This window comes from Meriones unguiculatus, chromosome 5, assembly GCF_030254825.1.
Source record: "Meriones unguiculatus strain TT.TT164.6M chromosome 5, Bangor_MerUng_6.1, whole genome shotgun sequence".
Classification (NCBI taxonomy): domain Eukaryota; kingdom Metazoa; phylum Chordata; class Mammalia; order Rodentia; family Muridae; genus Meriones; species Meriones unguiculatus.
Window position 1 is genome coordinate 51,915,006 of NC_083353.1, and position 25,005 is coordinate 51,940,010.

At 51.0% G+C, this 25,005-nt stretch overlaps 1 protein-coding gene and 1 long non-coding RNA gene across 6 annotated transcripts in view; one reads left to right on the forward strand and one right to left on the reverse strand.

Moving 5' to 3' along the window:
• Window positions 1–9,467: 9,467 nt before the first annotated feature.
• Window positions 9,468–12,545, reverse strand: LOC132654232 (uncharacterized). 2 transcript variants are annotated; one of them, XR_009591882.1, is made up of 3 exons: window positions 12,404–12,542; window positions 11,799–11,881; window positions 9,468–10,479 (listed from the first exon to the last, which is right to left on the reverse strand). It is a non-coding gene; the product is annotated as an uncharacterized LOC132654232 (long non-coding RNA). The 2 variants fall into 2 exon arrangements; XR_009591883.1 differs by lacking the exon at window positions 11,799–11,881 and having other exon boundaries at window positions 12,404–12,545.
• Window positions 12,492–25,005, forward strand: part of Aldh1l1 (aldehyde dehydrogenase 1 family member L1) — a 48,645-nt gene continuing 36,131 nt past the window's right edge. The window contains exons 1-7 of one of the 4 annotated variants that reach the window (XM_021639288.2): window positions 12,492–12,510; window positions 17,621–17,771; window positions 19,771–20,005; window positions 20,640–20,805; window positions 23,387–23,488; window positions 24,113–24,202; window positions 24,798–24,935. In XM_021639288.2, the coding sequence (XP_021494963.1) occupies window positions 17,645–17,771; window positions 19,771–20,005; window positions 20,640–20,805; window positions 23,387–23,488; window positions 24,113–24,202; window positions 24,798–24,935 (858 nt within the window). In that variant the 5' untranslated portion in view covers window positions 12,492–12,510; window positions 17,621–17,644. Of the gene's footprint in view, window positions 12,511–12,890; window positions 13,079–17,620; window positions 17,772–19,770; window positions 20,006–20,639; window positions 20,806–23,386; window positions 23,489–24,112; window positions 24,203–24,797; window positions 24,936–25,005 lie in introns of those variants that run through there. The other 3 variants (XM_021639287.2, XM_021639286.2, XM_060383746.1) reach the window with 3 other exon arrangements.

Consider the following 25,005-nt stretch of genomic DNA (forward strand, 5'->3'; position numbering starts at 1 on the left):
GAAGCCCATGCTCTCCGTCACTCACCCCTGTGCCCTCCTTGCTGTGCTGTAGCTTTCCAGGAAAATGCCCCCCTCTAATCCTCCCCTCACTGTGCTCTTTCATTGGGGGCATCTTTCCCCCAGGTGTGTGCTTCCCTCAAGTTTATCTTTGCCTAGGTGTGCGGTATCCTCCCCAGGCGTGCCCTTCCCCAGGTCCCCTTTTGCCCAGAGAGACCTCGACCCAGGCACACCCTTCCTAGGGTTCCCCATTCCCGAGGCACTTGGCTCTGAACTCCCTTGAGGATTCTGTTCGGCTCCCATTCTGTCACACACTCCTCACCACCTATTAAGAACGAAAACACACACAGGCCCCTGTCTGTCTCCCTCTGTCTTGTGTCCATGGCTCCAATGATACTTGGTTCCCTATCCATATCTGACCATATAAGTTCCTTAAGGTGCATTTTTTAAGCAGTGCCAACATATCCCGGGTGCTCAGAACTTACCCAGAGTGCTCATGGGTACCGCTTGCCCCACTGCACTGAGTTTCTGGACTACAGGAGGCCCACTGCTTCCACCGTGGTTGCTGTTTCAATGCTGGCTGAGTTCCAAAGCCTGTCTGCCACAGCATGATGGCAGCAGAATGGGAGGGATCCTCTCAGGTGCCCTCACTTATGGGGAACTAACTTCAGTACCAGTTACAAGGCTTGTGCCTGTGAACACCAGAGGCTGACTTCACTGGACGTGTGCCATCTGACCAGTAATCCACAAGCACACAGTATGGGCTCCATAGGGAACCCACGGATTCCCTCACAGGGAGCAAAGTCCCGCAGCCACCCTTACTGAAGCAGCCTTAGACACGCAACAGGAGAACCTGGGGGCTCTGATATGCAGTCGCTTTCCAGGCCGGCAGGACCTATGAGGGGTGTGTTGCCTTGCCCTGGCCTGACTGGATCCTGCCTGCCAGCCCTCGGGGCTGGGCACAAGTAGAAGCATTACAAGTTGCTGGGCCCCGAAGGGCTGTCTGGAGTCATGCATCTATCTATAGAGAGAATGAGTTCATCTTACTGTGAAAAGGCATTAGTGTGGGAAGGCTGAGATGAATTAGTAAGCGGCCCTTTCAGGGCTCAGCCACAGGAAGGAGATGCATGAATCAGGGAGCTCAGCAGCGCCACAGGACACAAGGCAACTCCCATTTGTGTCTCCTTGGATGACTTTGTTCTCCTCTGAGCTCCCTGTGCTGAGGAAGAGTAGAAGTCTGAAGAGCTGTTTGCCTGGCTTCTTGACTCAAGCCCTACATCCAGGTTTCCTCAGTCAGGAGAGGCGAGATACAATAGAGAAATCTGTCCATCTCAGTGGCTTTTCTCCCACCTGCTCTAAATCCACCTCAGGTCCTGGCTCTCCAGGACAGTGCCCTTCCAAGCAATGGGCTGCTTACCCCAATGTTCTGTGTATCTACCATCCTCCTATCTGAGTGTGGGAGCTAGAGCCTTCTCACCATTGACATTCTTATTCAGCCCAGAGGGGGTGTTCTCAAAGTTGGTGGCAGAAGATGGACTAGAGAGGAGAAGGGTTTCCAGGGAGATTCGGGAAAGCGGTTGAGCACTTGGGATGTAAATGTCTCCACTATCGCCACCCTGCATACAAAAGAGATATGTTAACGCCTCGTGGGACTTGGGACATGCCTGTGGAAAGCCCCAGTGGTCCAGACACAGGGGCATTTGAGTCACCAGCCCTGAAGCTCTGCAAAGAGTCCAAGCAGAGATGGCTGAGTGGCCTCTGAATAGGACCTCCGAATGGCTATGGCTGGCATCTGTCTTAGAGGCCTTTTAGCTAAGTAACAGCTTTCTGTGGGATCAGCCCCATGACAACCTGACCAGTCTCTTGAAGCATCTCTGGTCCCTGCGGGAGATGGGGTGGTCAGAAGGAGCCACCTATACCTATATGATGTGTTTACTTGCCCAGTCAGAGATGGTGCATGGGGCTGAACTAGCTGGACTAGTGAATGAAACGGACATGTGCTCTGACAGGACCAGGTTAGAAAAGCCACTGTAAGGAAGGAGGCTGTGAAGAGACATTCATGGAAAGGGGTTTGCAGGGGGCCATTCGTCATCATGAATGACTAGTAACTGAAAGGGTATAACCTCAAGGCATATCACAGCATCCTGGAGAGAGCTGCTGCTGCTGACATTAGGGCAGATAAAACAGCCTGCCCCATAGCAGTGAGTCCTGTGGCTTGTGCTTCATCCTGTGGAACCTTCTCAGGAGCCATCTGAAAAGAGTCTACATGTCCAGAGCCGGAAAATCCCATCCGTTTGCCAGCTCCATCTCCCGTGGTCAAAGGCTGCCTTGACTGTGGAGACCCTTTACTCTGCTGACTGACCTCTTGCTAGGGCAAGCCCCGAGGCTGAGGCAGGAGCTCTGCACCTGTGGGAACTTGAAGCTGACTAGTTCAGAGTCCCCAAGACAGACACAAGTGGACAGCCACTGGGCAGGAAAGGTGTCCAGTAAAACAAGGTGACCCTCCACAGACAGCTCCATCTCCTCCCCAGCAGGCCTGACTGGAACTGACCGTGATGCAGGTCACAGCCAGCTAAATAAAGCTTCTGGGTCTTACCAGAATGGTCTGGAAAGGAAGCCGAGATGGCTACAGGTCAGGGCCCCCTTGAGAAGCGAAGTTGCTCACGTTTATCTGCAGAGAAGTACAAGTGTCCCAAACCTTCACTTGTTTGTGTGAGTGTGGGGCATGGAGGTCAGGGGACAACTTTTGTGACTCCTTTCTCTCCTTGTTTTGAGGCAGGGTCTCCAAGGTTGTTTCTGCTGTGCTGTGTGCTCCAAGCTGCCTAGCCCCCCAGCTTCTAAGAGGTTTAGCTGTCCCCACCTTCCATCTCACTGTAGGAGTGCTGTGTCAAAGATGTACCCTACTGTAGGTAACTTCCCCTTCCACTCCTTCCAGACAGGGTTTCTCTGTGACCCCGGACTCGCTTTGTAGACCAGGCTGGCCTCAAACTCACAGAGATCTGCCTGCCTCTGCCTCCCGAGTGCTGGGATTAAAAGCGCGCCCCACCACTTGCAGCCCAGCTTGTAAGTAGCTTTTTTAATGTGGGCTTCGGGGGCTGAACTCAGGTTGTGAGGCTTGCATGGGAAGCGCTTACCTATGGAACCCTCTCACCAGCCCTCATTTTAACTTAAAAAAGGTTTCAAAAACCTGACATTGAACTCACACTTCCATCCCCCTGCCTTCATTTTAGACCCTTCTCTCGGGGCCTGACAATGCAGCATTGGACTCTGGCTTGGCTGAAGGCTTCCCCACTTCTGTTCTTAGCACTTTGCAGGAGTTTTTATGGTTGTCTGTCTTTATTTTGGGCAAAATACCTAGGCTCTGTCTAAGTATCATGGTGTGATGATTACTTTTTCTCTTGCTGTGACAAAACACTCGATGAAAACAAATTAGGGTTCATTTTAGCTCATGACCACAGTGGATCATGGAGGAGAGGACATGAACGACAAGGCTTAAGGTGGCTGACCACATTGTGTATTCAGTCAGGAAGCAGGGAGTGAACTGGAGTGGGACGGGCTATAAAACCTTAAGCCCTTGCTGCCTGTTAGCTCCTCCTGCAAGGCTTCACCTCCCCAAAAACAGTGCCACCTGCTGGGGACCACATGCGGAACACATAAGTCTATGGGAGAAATTTCACATTCCAATGGCAGCATAGGGCATAATGTAGAAAAACACATTCCAAAAACAAAGCTACAGGCTGAGGTGAAGACAGATGTGCTTGCTGGTCCAGGAGCAGGCAAACGTCACCTGCAGAGAACACAAAGCCGTGCCCTTTGTCATTAGCCTCAAACAAGACCTCACTTCCTTACTTCCTACCATCTTGTGACCCCTCAGGATCGCCCCCACCTGCGTGGGAGGCTCTTATTTGTGCTCACAAATAAGCACGAGGGGAGCCATGTGTCCGTCTGCCTCTTCCCCTGGGGTAGCCAGGCTCCTTGCACACCTAGCTGGCCTGGAGGGAGGGAGGCTTAGCTGGGGCAGTGGGTACAAGCAGAATCGTGGTCAGCATGGTGAGTGTACCCACACACCCAGGAACAGCTTCCAAGAACAGGTTCAGTTTACTGGGGGAGAAAGGAGGATCTTTTATGTCTCTGTGGAGGTAGGCAGGGTCTCTGGGGAAAGTTTTGTGTAGCCATGTACAATTAGCCAGAACAGGGGTATTGAAAGACACTTTATCTGCACAATCTGGGGCTGTAGGGTCAGGCTGGGGGAGGGGGACTCTCATAGGGTCGAGCAGGGATGAAGCCTGGTAACTGTGGAGGTAATACGTTTTTACCAGGGTTGGTAGTAGGATAAAGACTTTCTGGTACCAGATTGGGAGAGGGGAGGGAGCCAATTCATGCCGCTGTCATGAGGTACATGAGGTATCCAGGGTTGAAACTCTCTTCAACCCTTCCCTGTGAATCCCGGGCCATTACAGTCTTCTAGTGCTGCTCCTTCAAAGGGAGATGTATAACTCAGCCGGCTAAGAGCAAACATGGTTACTAGCCTGGTGACCATGTACTGTCTGTGTGATGGAGACCACACCAGATTCTCTCTCAGACCCTTACCATGAGCTCGTCAATCTATAGAACCCATCTTTATGGAAGGTGTCACATGTACTTTTCAAAGAGTTCCAAATGTGTGCACATGGGATTGAATTAATTATCACCAGGAAAGTTTTCACCAAATTGTGCTGTGCTTACATATGCCTAAAGTGAACTACTCAGGGTCAGACTCCTAAAGTTTGAAGCAGCACCAGCTGCTTAGTTGGGTTGAACTAAACTACCTTCTTGCCTCCTGCGGGTTGCTACTCTGCTACTCCAGCCCCCTGCCTCCCACTCTCTGTGTGTTCTCACTCAGATTCCGATTCATCCGCCCCAGTATGACCCCATGTCAGCCTCAAGGGGCCAGTGACCTCATCCAGTGCAGAGATGGTTGTCCACTACTGTCCTTAGGTTTTTGCTGCCCCACTTCAGCAGATGACCCCAACAAACGTGTTCCAACAAAGACGATCTTTCTTTGCTCTCTGGAGAGGGCAGAGAAGCCATAAAGTGGGATCGCCCATCTTGTACTAACAAGAAACACAGATAAAGGAAACCTAGCTTCCATCCACCCAGACACCCATGCATGTAGCCCTCCTCCTCCTCCCGCCCTCTTCCCTTCCGCCTACCCATCCATCATCCATCCATTCTTACTTATATATCCACTCTTACACCCATCCTCCATCCTTCCATCCCTTCTGTCCACCCCTATATATGTACATATATAACCCTTCCTCCCCCCTCTTTCTTCCTGTTCTGGTTATTTGTTTGTTTGTTTGTTTGTTTGTTTGTTTGTTGTTTTTGTCAACTTGACACAAGCTAGAGTCATCTGGGAACGGAACCCCGGGGGAGAAGATGCCCCCATCAGACTGGCCTCACTGGTGTGTGAGCATACAGCCCACTGCAAACAGTGCTAACCTGGACAGGCATTCAGGGCTGTATAAGAAAAAAAGCTAAGTCACCCGGAACAGGCCAATGAGCAACATTTCCTCTATGGATTCTGCTTCAGTCCTTGCCTGGAGTTCCCACTCTGATTTCCCTTTTGTGATTGGGACCTGTAAGCCAAATAAATCCTTTCCTCCCCAAGCTGCTTTTATCAAAGCAATAGAAAGCAAACTAGTCCCATTTAGCTGTCTGTCAATCCATCTATCTGTCCATCTGTAGACTTATCTGTATCTATCTCTCCTTTAAATCCCTCCATGTATTTGTCCTTCTACCTCCCTCCCCCACACACACACATCCTCTGTCTCCCTCCTCTCCAGCTCTCCTAGTTAAGGTGTTTACTCCAAATCAGTTTGTGAATGCCTCTCCCAACCCACTCACTTCTCGGGAGCTGCAGAGTCTGCCGACTGTTTCTTTTCTTGTACATCTAACTTCCCTTCTCAGTTGAGTTCTCTCGTGTGGCTTTTAAACCTACGCCCCCTCCTTACGTACATTCTCCCTTCCATTGACTCCCTTTACCTCCCTCTCGCAGGTCAGACGCTTGCACTCACTCAGACTCTGCACTGGCTCTGCCCATCATGGGAACACAGCTTTCTCTCTGAGGTTCCAGAGGACCTACAGCCCAAACAGTCCCGGTACTCTGGCACTTCCTTTTACCTTCAATGTCAAAAGTACACACTGCATGCTGCAGTCTCAGCTAACTGTGCTGCCCAGTCTCCTTTGCCTAGCAGCTGGCTTCTAGCTAATTCGGCCCTTGGGAATCCCTGGGTACAAGGAGGAGTGAGCTGAAGGGTGAGCCTGCCTCCCAAGGACACCAAGTGCCAGGTAAATGCTATACCACAAAGCCATATGCCAGGTATCTGTCTAGGTCTGCCTGCACTGCATGCCTTGTCTGTCCTTCATCCTTGAGTTTCCAGCCTTGTGGGTGGGATTGGCTTCCTGCTGTCGTCACCTCTCGTTTACCCTTGAACTTTTTGCCTTGTGGGTGGGGTTGGCCCAGTTCTGTCCTTAACTCTACCATGTGCCTGTCACTATAGCATCACATGAGCTGTCTCCATTGTGTCACCGGGGTTGGACTCCCTCCTGACCCTGAGGGCATCCCCTTCGCTATGTCCATTCATAGCCTTTCCTGGACATGTGCTAGGACACTGACTGACTTGCAAGGCCTGTGACTTCAGCAGAGTTCCAACAGAGAGTCCTGGCTAATCAGAGGAGAGAGGAAGGGGGGGTATTAGCTGGAAATGGGTTATTTCAGCTTACCTTTGGAAGTTTCAGCCTGTGATCCCTTGGGCCCTTTGGGCTTTTGATGAGGGCAGCCAGCATGGCAGGAGAACAAAGAGCTTCTATCATGGGACAGGGAGCAGAGGGGGAAAATGGGTGCCAGGGTCCCACAGTCCTCTTTGAGCCAGTGTTTGCAGACTTTCCATAAGAGTCCACCTCACAAAGGTCTCACCATCTCCCAATGATGCGACTCTGAGGACCAAACCTTGCACACCCGATAGCAGAACAGGAGGGAGCTGGGGTGTCCCCTGGCTCTCCTATGGCTGCTGTGTCACTTGGCTATGGCTACCCCACATGCTGTCCTTTAGGTGCTCTAAAGCTCCGGGCTCCTGCCCCTGCTCTGCCTCTGGCTCTGGGGTGGGATGCTGCCCTGGGTTCCAGCATTGCTGCTATTTCTTGTCTCTCCTTGCCAGATTCCTATCTCTACTCCTACAGGATTTCTTCACTGTCTCTGCTCCAGGAGCAGAAATACAAGGTTAAACAAATCCTTTATGCTTTTTAAAATATATATAATATCAAATGGTTTGTTTGTTTAATAAAATTAGGGTGATGGTCAGTGGAAATTATCTTTTCAATTTTTGTTTTGTTTTGTGAGACAGCAACCCATGTAGCCCAGGCTACCCTTGAACTCTCTAGGAAACCAAGGATGACATTGAAATCTTAATCCTCCTGCCTCTGCCACATTAGCCATTTCCAAGCCTCCAGTTCTGCCACATTTGCTGAGTTCACTGTTATGGAGCAGTCCCTGCCTCACCCCCATCATTTCATCACTCGCCCTCCACCATCCTAGCCCCACCATCCTAGCCCCACCATCCTGCCTGACCTGTCAACAGGGCTTTTCAGTTTTCCAAATAAAACCATGTACTTTAAACACCAGCCCCCAAGACTCCCCGGTCCCAGCTCTCATCACACTCCCTTCCCAAGACTCTGATTGCCTAAGGGACCCGGCTTATGTGGAATCATTGGGTCCTTTTGATTCTGGCTTATTCAGGGTATTTCAGGTAGTATGACTTAACCTCATTCAGTACAACAAACTCAAGACTCATCCATATCATCACTGGTCTGATTTTCTTCCTTTTAAAAATCTCAATTATATCCCTTAAAAAAATTTTTTTTATAAAAAAAGAAAAGGCAATTGAGAATCTAATGCCAGTTACCCAGAGGCTTTGCAAAATCGTAAGGTCTGGTTACCACAGGGACACAGTGTCCAGTGACACCACTGCTGGTGACCCCCAACCTTTCCAGCTCCTCCACTGCTGCCTGCTGAGCTGGGCTCCATCACTCCCAGCTGACCCGCCCCTCCCTGCACAGGCTCTGAACCCTTCTCTCTGTTCCCCTGGCTGGGATGTCCTTGTTTCTTCCTAGTCCTGTTTATTGCAGCCTTGCCAAACCTGTGAAGCAAGCCTCTTTCTTAGCAATCCTCTCTCCTTTGACCCCTGCTGTTTACTCCTTATCATCTTTCCCCTGGGTTGGGGAAGCCGCACTACCTCTCTCTGTGTGTCAGCTCATGAAGGTCGGTCTGTAGGCCTCCTGCTCGCTTAGGTATTGGGATGTCAGCGTTTGGCCTGAAGTGGGCCTCAGGCTCCGCCCAAGGCTGCAGAGGTATGGTGTGAGAAGGGCCTTGAACTTCCTGAACACACCTCATCTCTTCTGAAAGAGCGAAGATGTGTTTTCAGGTCCCATGGGTTCTGGTTCAAGGTGGAGCTACAGTGGGGGCTGACACTGACACTTCCTTTTACCTTCAATGTCAAAAGTACATTCTGGGCTCTTCCAGGGGGAAATACAGTGGACCACTGTGGCTTCCAGGGAAAAAGTCCCAAGAGTGTCAGGTGTGTCTTGCAAGGTGGGATGTGGGCATCTGAATAGGAGGACCCAAGAGAGGAAAACTCTGCCCCCAAAAGAACTTTTGTAGCTGCAATCCCATCTTCAGGAAGCTGAGCTAAGAGATCTGTGTCAAGGTCCAGGGCATACCCTGTATCCATAAAAGAAAACAAAGTGTGGGTCACTTACCCTGCTCACCTTGACTTCCCAAGGCCACAGTTCTGGCTAGGTTAATGTTTCCTTGTACCAGAGCCAGCTGAATCATGCTTATACAACAGAGAGAAAAGGTGTTCTGGCCATCTGCTCACCTGTGCTGTGCCTCTGAGCCAGACAGCCCCTCCAAACACCTCAGGAGTAAGCAGTAGCCCTCCCCCCCAACTTCCGTTCCCCTCCATCCTCTATCCCTTCGTTTACTCCATCTCTTTACCCACAGCCTAGAGAATGGCCAGTACATGCCATTCTTCCTGGGAACCTAGTCACAAGGCCCTACAGAGAGAGCCAACAGTTATCCTGGCAGTAACTGCCCACCCACACCCCCGGGAAGGCCTCTTCAGCATCCTTAGTAGAGATGGTGGCTTTAAGACAAAATAGTGCATCCCTGCTCCCGTAGAAAGATAAAAAAAAAAAAAAAAAAAAAAAAAAAAAAAAAAAAAGCATGGGAACTATGACACTAGAGTGTGGTTTGTGCTAGGGCACACATGCCACACTCATGCAACTGCTGGGTACTGCTGGCATGGTGGAGTGGGGTGGTCATTCCATGAGTACCACATAGGCATGGGACACAGGCTGGCTCTTCCACTCTCTGATCTCAAATCTGTTTCTCTGTTTGCCTGTGAAGGCATGGATCCAGAATCCACACAATATGATTCCGCCAGTTTTCATTTGTTTGAAACAAGTCCGTATATCCAGCCCATACAGGAAGAAATGAGACTCCACAGGCCCTAAGGAAGGAGTTTTTAAAACTGCCATGGCCTGTGTGCCAGCCACAGTCATTTACATTTCCCCCACATGCAGAACCAACTCACCGATCTGGGCACTATGAAGGGAACCATAATCCCACACTTGGGAGGCAGAAACAGGAAGATGCCCAATTTAAAGCCAGCACGGCAAACATTCACTCAGAAAACAAACATTCACCCCTCCTCACTTCCTCCTGAACCCATCAACTGCAGTTTGCAGTTGCAGTCCAGGACTGCCCTCCAGAAGAAATGACAGAGAGGACCTCAAAGGCAAGAGCAAGAGCCAAATCCACTCACATCCAAAACCTGCATCTACTCAGGGCTCAGATGCAGCCTGGCATCTTGTTGCAGTCCTTCAAGTGTGGCGCCTGGGGCCAGGTATCCTAGCATGGGGACAAGCCTAGGGCAAGCACTTTGCTGTTCAAAGTAAAAGGTGAAGGAGATGGTGAGTCCCATACTCTTCTGCCTTTTGAGCTCCTCTCGGTTGTCCTTCAGGAAAAGTAGCCTAGGTCTGCACTACAGCCTTCAGGAATCGTGGACTTCTGCATGCTCTTTACCGTCCCCAGGAGTTAGGATGCTCCCATTGACACACATCTTCAGGGAAGCTGTCCCTACTGCAGCCCCTGGGGAGGGGCCTCTAACTGTTTTTCTTGACCTTCCAATTGCAGTTTGAGCAATCTTAGGCCACCCACAGGAGTATGAGATGATACGGCCTCATGCTTTCTGCCAGTTGAATTTGGGGAGTCAGTGCCGTCTTCATTCGGTGCTCTTGCTAATCCTGCGCATCCTCCTTGTCCCTTCTCTCCAACGTGAGAGAAGGTATGTCTTGTCTGAACTTCATTGTAGCAGCTGATCTCGTGATCTCGATTGTCTTATGGGATGTCAGGTCTCCATGGAAACAAATCTCTGGGCGCAACTGCGAAGGAATGTATAGATTCAAGTTAACTGAAAACCCACCTTAAGTGTGTGGGCTGAGGTTCAGTATTGCATAAAAAAGAGAGAGGGAGCTGAACACAGAATTCATCAGTCTCTACTTCCTGATCTCAGATGTGAAGTGACCAGAGCTGCCTCACTCTCTGCCACCATGCCTTCACCACCATGGACCACACCCTCAAACCATGAGCACCGACAGCCCTTCCTTCCTTTTGTTGGGCATTTTCTTTTCTTTTTTGTAAATGAGACTAACATAGAGGTCTCCCTATTACTACAGGGAATTCTGCTTATGTCCCCTCATTATAGAATGGATCCCTTCAGATTTTCTGATGCCTCCGAGGGACAGTCAGCCTCCAGGCTGCTCTTTGGGGGAGATTCCATCACCTACCCTTCTGTCAACTCCATTTCAGCACCAAAGCAAGGAGCACGCCAAGACCCTGAATTTTAATCACGTAACCTGCGATTTTTACCCCTTCTGCTGGCACACACACGGCTCAGTGTTGGAAAATTGCGAGGCCAGCATCATCTCACACTCCTGTGGGTGGCCTAAGATTGATCAAACTGCAATTGGAGGGTCATAAAGGAAAATTAGAGAGCCCTCCCCAGGGGCAGCAGTTAGGGACAGCTTCCCTGAAGATGTGTGTTACTGGGAACATCCTAACTCCTGGGGATAGTAAATAGCATGCAGAAGTCCACAATTCCTGAAGGTTGGTGTATGGGCAGGACAGTAGAGGCCTGGAGAACAAGGCCGAAAGGCCTCAGCTAGGAACCACCATAATCCTGCCTGTGCCGGCACAAAGGAAAAATACATGCACTGAATCACTCAACAAACATTTGTTGAGCAGCTTCTCTGTGCCTTGGGAATGAAACAGTAAAGACCACTCTTGCATTTCCTGCCCACAGAGAGCTTACATGGTAGGGGAGGGGGCAGGGGGTGCTGTGGGTATGGTTAGTTTCTCTGTGGGCAATAACTGGGGGTGGCAGGGCATGGAGGAACCTAGAAGGCTCTTAGGTTGTGTGAAGGGATACAGCATGTTTGGGCTGAGTGCCTAGAACCGTTGGTAGGCTGGTAGAGACAGAGGTGCCTGCTATCACAACCGGAGGGCAGAGTCCATGCAAAGGTTGTGGTTAGAGCCAGCCCGGCAGACTGAAGGGGTAGGAAAGGGCCACCAGAAGTGGTTTTTTTGTGGTAGGGCTGGTGGGACGGGGGTGGGGGGTGCTCCGGAAGGGAGCCTGCAGGACAGAGCTTTGGTCTGAAAGTGATGGACAGGTTACTGGAGCCTGTATTCTCTTCTGACTTACCTCTACCGGAAGGACCATGACCCTGCCTAGGGAGGGTCTGTGGCACCCAGACAAGGTGGAAGGGCGGGCAGAGAGGGGAACATCTGAGAAGAAAACCAGAGTCAGGGCTGGAGAGATGGCTCAGTGGTTAAGAGCACTGTCTGTCCTTCCAAAGGACCTGGGTTCAATTCCCAATACCCATATGGGAGCTTACAACTGTCTGTAATGCTAATTCCAAGGGGTTTGACACCTTCACCCTAACGCACATAAAATTAAATAAATTATATTTTAAAAATTTAAAAAAGAAGAAGGAGGAGGAAAGAAAACCAGAGTCTGTGAAGAAGTGGGAAGGGCATGAGTTTGGAAGCTCAGGCCCACCAGAACACAGCCCCGGGTCCATAGCCGGTGGGTGATCTTATTTGCCTCAGTCCACAGCACAGAAGTTCTCCTCGCTTATCACTCTTGGGTGCGGGAAATGACCCAGGTAATGCAAAGCCTTTTTAACGTGCTAGGAGTGCTTTGTGGGTGCCCTGTGCCACCACGAATGCAGGGACCAGGCCACATAGCGGGGCTAGCCCTCCCACTCCCCTCCCATGGGTCCCGCCTCCAGCAGGTTAGGTCTTAACTGTGCAAGACTAGAAGGCAGATCCCGCCTCCTCTCCTCTTCGCTGTTGGATTTATGCCATCTTCAGTCTGAGAAGCTCACTGCCGTCCCATTGCGCGGTCCGGTCAGGTGAGTCAGCAGCTGGCTCTGGACGGTGGGTGACCAGCTGGGCTCCAGGGATGCTGGGCCTGGAAGCTGGAATGGGGTACAGGTAGGTCTCCAACCCAGCGAGAGATACTCAGCTTTTTGAGGACTGGCCTGTGGCTTCAAGGTGCTTTGTAGACGACGGCGGCCCGTTTTGCAGAAGGGAAAGCTGGGGCCCTCTGGGGAGCAAGGTACTTGTGAATGGATGGCCTGTGCTGGGTTCTGCTAGTCCACTTTCCAGAGCCCTCACCCCATTCACAGGACTAGGAGAGGATCCCCCGATTGGTCGTATCTGGGGGCCTGGCCTGAGGGCCTCCTGCGATTGGAAGGATTCGGGCTGGGCGTGCTCCTCGTGTCCGCCCCTCCGCTTTGTGTGGAGGAGGAGCTCTGACCCCAACCCGCCCCCGCACAAGACAAGAGCTTGTGAAGGGGTGTGGGAGCTCACTTGCCCTGGTGCGGACAGACCTTCGCAGCTAGCAGGTACTTCTGAGTTGCAAGCCCAGGGCTCTGGGCTGGTGACCCTGTTCTCCTTACTCCCCCTCTTTGACCTTGGGTAAGTTTCTTTTGTTTTTGTTGTTGTTCCTGAGCAAGGCACCCAGAGCCGCTCTGCTGCAGGGAGGCGCTGAACCTTGGAACCATAGCTCCTGCTCTGAAAAAACAGCTCCTGCCCTTCTTTTTTTGGGGAGGGGGGGAAGGGGGTCCGTGAGTAGCCCTGGCTGTCCTGGACCTAGCTCTGTAGATCAGGCTGGCCTTGAACTCAGAGATCCGTCTGCCGGTTCTCTCAAAAGTGCTGGAATTAAAGGCATGTATCACCATGCCAGACTCATGCCCTGGGAAGTTTCTTAAGCGCAGCTGACTCTTGGCTTCTGGTCTGTAAAATATGGAGGTACTGCAGCTAACAGTGCACCTCTCCTGAGGTTCCTGGAGAATTCTGATCCTAGGAAGCTGCTGCTGAGTGTTGGCACTGTCCTCTGTCTTGATAAGTTCTCCATGCCCAGGAGAGAGCAGGGTCAAATTTAACAGAGGCGCTTGCGGTGACAGTTTACTTAGGACTAGCTGAAGTCTTCAGGCTTGAGAGATAAGTTACTCTACTTTGCCCTGTAGCCACACCCAAGATCATGGAAGCGTCCGACTGATCTTGACGCTCTCAGGGACATATCCATTCCCTGCCTGGAGTCCAGGCAAAGAGGCTATCACATGAGAAGGCCAGCCTTGCACAGTTGTGGAAAGGGGTCCTGTGTATCCTAGCAGAAAGCCTGGCCGTGGGATGGTTCATGGCGTGGGCGGTCATGGTTATGACCGCCACCAGGTCTGCTCCCAGCCTGAGACACCGACAGCTATAGAACAGAGGACTCCTACTTCTGCTCTGCTGACCTGACCCAGGCCTGGAAGAGGGCACCGCAGGGCAGGAGCTCTCCAGAGTCCCTAGACCCTGAAGTTCCAAGGCCACACTAGCCCCTGGGGGTATCCCCTTCACAAGAAGACCCATCTGCGAGGCTGCACTCCCTATCCTTGGGGCTCAGGATGCCCTCAGGCCCCTCCCCCAGTATCTGTATGGCCAAAGGCAAACTTTAAGTGAGGGTTCTGGCTTCATTTTCCTTCCTCTTCCTACCTTCTCGTCCCTGGACTGTAGTGATGGCTGATCCGCAGCTACCCTGACTGGCCCTCTGCAGCCAGAAGTGGAGTTAGGTTTTGCTTTTGTTTGCTTGTATTTCACTCCTTTAGTCTTTCTGTATAATAGATGTTCACAGGGGAAGGAGGCAGGTGTGGTAGTACTCCAGATCTGAAATCTCAGCACTCAAGAGGCTGAGGTGAAAGGATGGGAAAGGAAGGGCAGCCTGGACTGTGCGCTGAAACTCCCTTGAAAGGGGACACACACACCAAACCACAGACACCCCCACACACTGACACACATTACTGCTTTGGGAAACGGCAGGGAGCTGTTATCTGCTGGAACATTTTGGCTCACATATTCCCAGCCAGCAACAGTTTGCTACATCCTAATAGCACGGCCTACGAACTACAGCAGCGTGAAACCCACCTGCTGTCCTGTGGCCCTCCCATGGTTTATAAGGGAGATAACCAACTCAGGAGCTATTTTCCAAGTTCCCTGCACACATGAGAGAATTTGCACACACTTACTGTTTTCCCATAGCCTCGCCGGCACAGCGTATTCGTATTATTTTCACTGCCTGTCAATATTACGGGCGGATATATATGCCGTGTTCGACTCTTTGTTTTTCCCATTGGCTGTGATTTGAACATGGTTTTGTCTGTTGGATGTAAGTTCTTCCTTTTAGAAATTGCTTTATCTGTGACATTCATCATGTTCAGTTTGCATTTCCACTCTTAGAGCCAGACCTGTACAGCCCTTAACACAGTCCTTCACTCTCCCTCTTCTCCCCTCTCTTCAACTCCTCCTTTTCCTTCTTCTCTTCCTCTTTCATTTTTGAGACAGGGTCTCATGTAGCCCAGGTTGACCCCAAATTCTCTAGTAGCTGAGGATGACCTTGAACTCCCATCTTCCTGCTTCCACCTCCCAAGAGCTGTGCTACCTTACCTTTTTTGAGCAAAATGTAGGCTGGAGAGCTATATTTTGTTCCCTTTAATTAATAATCAACTTTCAGAATTTGTTTTAGGTTTATGGAAAAACTGAGGGCAAAGCTGGGTCCCCATATGTTCACTCTACCCATGCCTTCCCTTGTTAAACATTTACCATGCTGTGGGAGCCGATGCCAGCAAATCAGCAGAGGCTGTCGTATGGTGTTTGTGTGTTCTTCAGGTTTGAGGTGTGTAAGGACGTGTATACACCCTTGCAGTCTTAGATCCCACGAATGTTCTCCACCCCACCATCCTCTCCTCAGCCCTGGCAACCACTCATCTTTTTTGTCACTGTCTCTGGTACCCCGGTTTGATTTTTCAGAGTGCTGTGCAATTGTGATCAGAGTGGATGGCTGGCTCCTTTGCAGATTAGCTTCTTTCACTCAGCAGTTTGCACTTAGGTGTCTTGAGCATCTTTTCACAACTTCCAAGCACACGTTCTCTCGGTTCTGGGTTATATCTGAACCCCATCACACAGGATCTTTTTTTTTTTTTCCTGTTCACTCTAACGGTGTCGTAGTTGTTTCCAGGTTTGATCAGCGCTAAGTAATGCTGCTGTCAACATTTGCATGTGGGGCTTTATGTGGACGTTAGTTTTCTGTCCATTTGAAGAAATACCAAACTCTACATAGGGTTTTTATCCTTGTGATGAAACACCATGACCAACAGCAACTCCAGGAGGAAAGGGTTTATTTGGCGTATGCTTCATCTTTACTGTTCTTCATCAAAGGAAGTTAAGAACTCAAAGAGGGCAGAAACCCAGAGGCAGGGGCTGGTGCAGAGGTCATACAGGGGTGCCGCTTACTGGCTTGCTCCACATGGCCTGCTCAATCACTAATTAAGAAAATGCCACTTAGGCTTGCCTACAGCCTGACCGTTTGGAGGCATTTTCTCAGTTGAGGTTCCCCCCTCTTCAGTACTCTAGCTTGTGTCAAGTTGCTATAAAAGTAGCTGGCACAGAGTGGGTTCTGGAACCTGTAGTTAAAGTGATCTTTGCATTAGAACAGGAACGCTTTTGGGAACTGGAGAGCACTTGCTGCTCTTGCAGAGGACCTGAATTCTGTTCCCAGCGCCCAAGCCAGGCAGCTCACAACCTCCTATGTCTCTAGCCCCAGGGAGATCTGGTGCCGCCTTCTGGCCTCCACAGGCTCTGCAGTTTGATGGCTTAGATCTTCATTAGCTTCTGTTTGAATTGTTTTCCTTCTGTTTGAGTTTTGAGGGTCTGCTGTTCTTTCTCAGGTTTCCAAGTTTATGGATTCTTATTTTATTTTCTTGATGGAGTCTTTTAGAAGTAGAAATATTTAACTGAATGAAGTAAGACTTAATTCTCTTTTTCACGAGCTCTCTGGTGCTGTGCTTTGAAAGCTGTTGATGAATGTTGATGAATTCAAGGCTGTCCATGTTTCTCTTATTATCTCTGAGAGGCTTTTAACCTCAGGTCTATGATCCATTTGGACTTGATTTTTGTGAAGATTGTGCAACGTTTGAGCCAGCACGGCCTCCTATGACATGTTCACACACTGACCCCTGAACGTTCACACTCCCACAGGCTAGTGAGATGGGGAGGGAAGCAGACATGGGTTTGGGTCTGAAAGGCTCGTATGTGAAGTTGGCCAAGCAGACAGGCATCCCTGCTCTGTGCTGTGTGAGCTCTGGGTGCTTGGTGACCAACAGGCATTTCAGGGTGTTCCTTGCAGCAGCATGCCATGGAAAGCACATGTGTGAAGCAAATGTGTGAAATTCATGAGGCTGCTTCACACTGAGGTTTCTGCACTTCTGAGCTGGTGAAGCTTACAGGGTTTTTTTGTTGTTGTTGTTTTGTTTTTTTGTTTTTTTCCCTTAAACCAGGCATATGTGGTAAAAGGACAATTTAAGGAAGGATACCAGTGAGAACTCAGGATTTACGGGAAGGTAGTGAACTTAGGAGCCATCACACTCACTGAGTTCTGCTTCGTTTCCTCCGCCCTCTCCTCAGCCTTTCCCTTTGGTACCGCCCCCACCCCCGAGTCCCTCTGTGCTGTGAGCCTGATGTTAAGCAAAGCTTGTTTTTGTCCCTCTTGTGGCTTTTGGGCCTGGTGTAATAAGCCTGGCATAGCCTCAAGAGAAGTGTGGTAGCTTTCTCATTAACACCGAGGGAACAGAGGCTTAACGGGCGGTGACCCAGGTCACAGAACTGGTCAGTTCCAGGCTGTGTTCCAAAATAGCTCTGAGGACTTGCAGCAGGTTTGTGACAATTTGCAGGGATTGATGAAGGGACCCACTAAAACTACAGTCACTGTTTGACCCACCAGCTGTGGCCAGAGTCTTCACATTCACAGATGTCAGGATTACCCGTGTCCCCTGGCCACCTTGCAAAGTGGCCATCTTCCCAAAACAGCCTCCTGTTTGTGGAGCCCCAAAGATGACCAAGGCAGGGAAAGCACCTGCTGGAACCTGGGCTCTTTCCCCTGATTCCAAAGAGCCCTTTCTAACCCTCCGGCTGCTCCTTCAACAGGTGCCTTCCAACCCTTTTGTTGCCATGAAGATTGCGGTAATCGGGCAGAGCCTGTTTGGCCAGGAGGTTTACTGCCAGCTGAGGAAGGAGGGCCATGAGGTGGTGGGTGTATTCACCATCCCAGACAAGGATGGGAAAGCAGATCCGCTGGGTGAGTGAGCAGTTCAGGGATAGGGAGGGGCATGGGGAAAACCCCACCTCTGGGAACAGAGGTGCTACAGTGGGCAGTGGGTAAAGTCTGGGGGCTCATGGTGCAGCCCTTGCCAGAGGGCACTCACACACCTTCCACCCTGAATCCACGCTGATGCCAAGTGGCTGCTGGACTAAACCTGGAATAAAGTGACTGTGGGGTGGGATCAGTGTCCTGACCAAGGGCCATGGAGAAGCCCACCTTGTCCCGTGCACCGCTCCTAACTTCTCTGACCCAAGCACCTAATCTCTGAAGGGCTCCTTACGATGGTCACCTGGGATTGTCAGCTCACCATCTCTGGGGCTCTGTTAGCTCTGAGTACTCAGCTCCCTCCTAGGGTTCCTGAAACAGCAGAGTGTGTGGAGCTGAGAGGTTTCCCTTTTAGCATCTTCCAGATGTTGCTACCTCCTTGGGGAGGAGACACTTGGGAAGCAGGAGCTCAGTGCCCAGGATGCTGGGGCCTCGGTATGACAAACAGACCCTTATCAGGCCTGATGGAGAAAGACTGTAGAGCACACAGGAGACTGAGAGTAGGAAGGCAGCTTTGTGGGACCAGCCAAATCCAGGACAGTGTCCTGGACTCTGAAATGACCGCTGGACTCTGCACTACCACTGCTGGTGCCTGCCAGGCCACAGCCTGCAACTGACCACAGCATGATATACATGACCCCACAGCCTGAGCTCTGCAAACAGACACTAGCGGTGACCAGACAATTTCTGCTCCAGGTGCCAGCCCAGGCCTGGTTGGGACCACTGCTTGGCCTTGGCTGTGGATGGCCTATAGGAGTGTCTCACTGGCCACAAGGAGGCTGCTTTGGATGTATAGTTCAACCTACTCTCATCACAGCTTGTCACATTACAAAACAGATTTGTCCTGGTGTTCGGCTGGCTTCCTCTTTTTTTTTTTTTTTTTTTTTCTTTTTTGTTTACCCTGGGACATGGGATGGTGTTATCCACATTCTGGTGACTCTCCTCTTTTCAGTTAGCACCTTGGAAACACCCTCATAGACTCACCCAAAGTGTGCCCCCTGCTGATTCCAAACCTGATGACTTTGACTTATGTAGATTAGCCCTCACCTCAGACATGGTGGTCAAGATGAGGACAGACAGAAGGGTCAGGCCAGCCAAAGGAAGACATTACAACAGGAGTTTTCTCAAGAGAATTGCTAAGGATATTCATAAGTACTGAAGGACAGAAGGACAGAGAGCCCTGCAGGGTCAGGGTTGTGCCTTCCAAAGGCAGCTGCTACAACCAGGCTGAGGGTAAGAGGCTATGGGGCTATGTAAGAAACTGGGCCTGTAAGGAGGCAGGAGAGGCCCTACAGGCTGGGGCTAGGCCTCCAGGCTGCAGGTGTGAGGAGTAGAACGTGTACATTGGGGCCAAGTCTGCAGGCTGGAAACGAGGACTCAGTAGCTCTGGGAAGGAACTACTGTAGCTGGGATGAGACAACCTTGGGTGCCAAGGGACAGGACCCCCTTAGGAAGGACCAAACCCTTTCCACACCCTTCTTGTCCTCCTCCCTCCAGTCTTTCCACCTCCTCCTGGCAAGGAAAAAGCTGACAAGGTGGGACAAGAGAGAGATCCAGGGTGGAAAGGGAGAGAAAGAGAAGAAAGGGAGAGGAAAAGGAGAGAGAGTGAGGGAGAGGAGGAAGATGTAGTGTTGGACATGGCTGGGCCTCTGGAAAGGCCAGTGATGAGCGTGGTTATTGGGGACCTGTGGGATCTGAACAAGAAGGGCACTTGGAGACCTCAGTGCCCAGCAGAAGGCAGCATCCAGGCAGGAAAGTTCCTGCCCATCACTCATGCTTGGCCAGTAGTGCCCTACCCACATCCTAGCAGAGCCTTGCTGGGCAGTGGGAACGGGAAAGGGCACCGGGAGCAGACCAGTAGCCACAGGTAAGCACAGCTCCCAGTGAGTGGATGGCACAGAGACGAGTCTCCCACCTGTTCTCTCCACAGGCCTGGAGGCTGAGAAGGACGGTGTGCCCGTGTTCAAGTTCCCTCGGTGGCGGGCTCGAGGGCAGGCTCTGCCTGAGGTGGTGGCCAAATACCAGGCTCTAGGTGCAGAGCTCAACGTGCTGCCGTTCTGCAGCCAGTTCATACCCATGGAGGTCATCAATGGCCCCCAGCACGGCTCCATTATCTACCACCCGTCTCTGCTACCCAGGCACCGAGGGGCTTCGGCCATCAACTGGTAAGATGAGGTCCACCCCCAATCTGCCTGGTGTGACATCCTCCTTCAGCCTGGAACGTCTCTCTGGGGCAGTCAAGCGCATTGCACAGGTGCCTGTCCTGTACTGCCATGCGTCTCCCTGAAGCACAGTCAGGGGTATAAAGACAGCATGCTTGCCCCTGGTGGTGGCACACACCTTGAATCCCTGCACTCAGGAGGCAGAGGCATGAGGATCTCTGAGTTTGAGGTCAGTCTGGTCTACAGAGGGAGTTCCAGGACGGCCAGAGCTACACAGAGAAAACCTGCCTCGAAAAACAAAAACAGAACATGTTTTGCAGCAGTGGGATCAGGAGCTCCGTTGGTGCAGCACATGCAGCAGGACAGGGTGCAGGGGGTTGTTCTAGGATGTCTCAGAGGCTGCAGAGAGCCAGGCTTCCTTGTACTCATCCCACCTGACATGGGGGCTGCTGCCGGAAGCAGAATACTTCAAACATATAGCTGGCATGGTGGGTGAACATAAACACTGTTTCCTTTCTTCCCTTTTCTATAGGATCAGATGTCGGCCCTCCTAGGGGAGGAGGTGGCCTTCTGGTGAGTGGCAGAGGCCAAGGGGCAGCTCCCAGGGTCTGTGACACATTTCCCTCCTATCCTTCAGGACCCTCATTCACGGAGATAAGAGAGGGGGCTTCACCATCTTCTGGGCTGATGATGGTCTGGACACTGGGGACCTTCTGCTCCAGAGGGAGTGTGAGGTGCTTCCAGATGACACCGTGAGCACCCTGTACAACCGTTTCCTCTTTCCGGAGGGCATCAAAGGGATGGTAAGGCTGAGGGCTGGCCACACCTGCCCTCCCATCACACACCTGCCCTGACACAGGCTCTCCACTCTTGCTTCCGCTGCCCTCCCTGATCCCCGCTGGCCAGTCCAATTTCAGGACTCCTGAAAGGGGGTGCTCACTCTTCAGGATCTCAAAGAGATGGGGTAATGAACATGAAGGAACTGTGGGCAGAGCCCAGCTCAAGAGGGTGTTACCCCAAAAAGGCATCTTTGATTGGGGTCATTGACTAGACAAGTACAGGGGCAGGATGGGCCAGGTGTGCTTGAACCCAAAAGCCACCTTGGATCACTGGGTTCTCACACTTCAATTTGGCCTCTTTTCTGTTTAGTTCATTTTATCCTCAGGTCAGGTGCTCTGTATGAGATGAAAGATCATTGACTCCTAAATCTACGCTTATTCCCTATTCCTTGGGGTGACATTTCTCCAAGATACACAGGGAAGACACTGGACGGCTTGGGGTCCTATGATTTGCTGACTTGGTCACCGGGCATGGCAATGGAATACTCTGATTTGTGGGGGGTTCTTCAAATACTGTAGCTAGCAGAGTGTCAATCCGGGGAGGCAAGAAGGAAATTCAGTTCACCATGACTCAGTAGCTGGTGTTGGTTCAAACTTCGAGGTTATCTTAGGCATATTTAAGAACAGCACAATTTGGTGGAAAAAAAAATTCCTGGCAATTAACACTGAGTGCACACTAAAGCTTAAGACATGACTACATTGAAACTCTTTGTAAGTTGCATGTGACATCTTCCATAAAGATAGGTTCTGTAGATTGAGGTAAAACAAGTTCATGATAAGGGTCTCCAGGAGGGTGTGGTGTGGTCTCAGCCACACAGATAGCATAGCACAAATGTCACCAGGCTATTAACCATGTCCTTGCTGAGACTTCTGGGCAGAGAACCAGTTATTATGCATCTCTCTGTTTGAAGAGGCAAATCTGCATGGTTTTTGTAGTTGGTTTGGTTTGGTTTGGTTTGGTTTGGTTTTTTTCGAAACAGGGTTTCACTGTGTAGCCCTGGCTGTCCTGGAGCTCACTCTGTCAGGCAGGCTGGTCTCAGACTCAGAAATCTGCCTGCTTCTGCCTTCCAAGAGCTGGGACTGAAGACATCACCCCAGGCTAGCCCTCCATGTTTAGCATTCCTGATTCCCCTAGGGCTTGTCTGTGAACACAAGGACCTCTGTGTCTCCTACACTGATTGTCTGCCTCAGAGACAGACATACTGCTGTGATCAGTCAGGGAGGCTGGGCACTCAATGGCAGTGGTGGCCCAAACTTCCCATCAGGCAGGACCCTGGAAAAACTAGGAAGGACATGAATGCCACTTATAGCTAGTATCCCCAGAAAGGTCCTACAGGCCTTGTGTGCCGACTGCTGTCGTTCCTAGCAAGAGAGGACCAAAGCCATTGATAATCAGGCCAGGAAGTTTCCAGACAAAGAGCCCTGTCATGTGGCAGTGAGCAAGGTGTCAGTCAGCCACCAGAGACCTTTACATCCTGAGCCATATGACCCCTCACCTTAGTCCTTTTGCACATCAGCTGTCTCTTTGCCTTTAATGTTTTTGTTGTGTTAAACAGTAGTGAACCAAGCTACCTTGTTGGATATTTAGCCTGAGACAAGAAGACTTCACATTCTATTAACAATGTGGCCATTCAGATGGCCATTAGAGCTGGAGTGTCCATGGCAACCACTGCTCACAAGTGTCTACTTAAATTAATTACAATTAATTTCCATTTAGGCATTTTGGGGTGGGGTGTAACTCTGTAGAATAGTGATTCTTTTGTATAGGGGAGGCCCTGGGTTTCATTCCCTGTGTTACAACACACACACACACACACACACTTTGAAGTCCCCAGGAACTGCAAGTTTCCTGGCCATTGCACAGGACTGTGCAAATACAGCCTATGTTTATCACTATAGCATATTCTCACTGATACCCTCTTTTTTTCTTTTTTTCTATTTATTCGTGTTATATGTGTGAGTGTTTGCCTGGGTGTATGTATGTGCACCACGGATATCAGAAGAGGGTATCAGATCCCCTGGGAATGGAGGTACAGGAGGTTGTGAGCTGATGCATGAGTGCTGGGACTCTTACAAGAACAACCAGTGCTCTTAACTGCTGAGCCACCTCTCCAGCCCCATGATACTCTATTTCTTGTCAACAATAGCTCTTCTGGGCCCTTCCTCAGGGTGAGTTTCAGGCTCCTTGTCACTCCTTGATTCAGACCCCAGAGAAGCTACTTTACTGTAGATGCCCAAGTCCACATCAGGGCTCAGGATCTATTCCCCTTCAAGATCGTTCTAGACAGCAACCAACAGGCTTGTACATCTGTTAATCTCTGATGGGGTTTGGCAGTTTCCTCACCTAGAGATCTAGAACATCTATATAATCTAAGGCTATGCTGTTTTGCTGATGGTCTGTGGTTCATTACACACACACACACCCCAAACCCTGTCACCCACACCTTGTGTCCATGCTCTTCAGGTGCCTGCAGGGTGAGGACCAGGGCTGGGTGTGGGCAGGACCCCTGATGCCGGGGAAGCTGACTGCAGAGTCTCTTTACAGGTACAGGCTGTGAGAATGATCGCAGAGGGCACAGCCCCCCGCCTCCCCCAGCCTGAGGAAGGAGCCACCTATGAGGGCATTCAGAAAAAGGAGACGGCCAGGGTGAGTACCAACCCGAGATACCCAACACTGCCCGTGAGTGGCTGGAGTGCAGGCGTGGCTCAGGGAAGCAAGGCTCAAGTGACCGTAATAGAGCAACAGACTGTGGTGTCACAGCAGAGTGCTGAAACATATGGGAACAAGGTCCCTTCAGGTGTCCTAGTCTTCCTGTTTCTCTTTAATGGAAGGAGCAGGCAGCACTCCAGGAAGGGAAAATAACCAGGGCTACGGCATTTATAATGCTAGAATCTCCAGGACATTGTCTGGGAGGTTTCTTGGAGCAGCAGTAGTCCCGTGGCTGCCTCCGTGGCCTGGTTATCTCTGAAGGAGGTCCGCATGAGCCCTGGATGTATGAAGATGCTGTGGTGGGGCTCCACAGGATGGCCCTGGGGACTCTGAGGGGTTCCAGCTGCCTTGACAACTGGAGAGTAGCCTCTTCCCAAAGCCATCCTACAGGTTGTGCAGGAAGACACCTGGGGTCAGAGCCCCAAGCCAGAGAACCCACTCTGCACTCAGACCCGGGTCCAGGAGGAAGCCCAGGTCTTACCTGCAAGGCAAGGCCCACTGTGCAGCAGTCTTCAGGACTAGGCGAGCCTAGCTGAGGACTCGGCATCTTGGTCCCCACAGATCAACTGGGACCAGCCAGCAGAAGCCATTCACAACTGGATCCGTGGGAATGACAAGGTACCAGGTGCCTGGACGGAAGCCTGTGGGCAGGTATGTTCCCATGAGGTTGGTATTCAGGGGGAGAACTGCATGACCCCATCCTGCCAGCTGGAAAACTACCCACTAGGTTTAAAATGCTTAATAACTTCTACAGCTCTGATTCTGCTTCCTCCCAAATGCCCTCTTCTCCGGGACTAGGAGATCCTGGACCATTCAGAGCTAAAACAAGATGTCTGCTGCCTTTCCTCTGGCTAGTTTGTCTGCAGCAGTGGCCAGCAAGGGTCAGTGGCCTTATGGCATACCTAGAGAAGACTTTTCTGGAGGTCTGTGCCCCCGAGGTTAAAGGCCCTGGGTCAGTACAAGGGTCTCAAGGATGACAGAGGCTTGAGGGATCCAGGTCTTCAGATCTTCTGGGTCTCATCCATGGCCTCAAAGACTGGGTCCAGGTTCTCCTCAGCCTTGTGTGTAGATCCTCTGGGTTTTTCCTCTGTCCCATGGAGGCTGCTCTCAGGCCCACTCAGCCTTTCACTCTCTAGTACCAGCCCCTGGTACTATTTGGCCTTCTCAGCCCTGTGGAGGTACGGCTGGGCTGCAGATAGCAGGGCCTCATTGTACCTGTTGTCTCTTGGCTTCTCTCCCTCCATAGAAGCTGACATTTTTCAACTCAACACTCAACACTTCAGGCCTGGTGGCCCAGGGTGAAGCTTTACCCATCCCAGGAGCCCATCGTCCAGGCATGGTCACCAAAGCAGGACTCATCCTCTTCGGGAATGATGATAAAATGGTAAGGTGACAGCACACCACTGTGAGTTACTTGCCTGCGTCGTAGGTTCAAGGTCACCCGCACTGCTGTC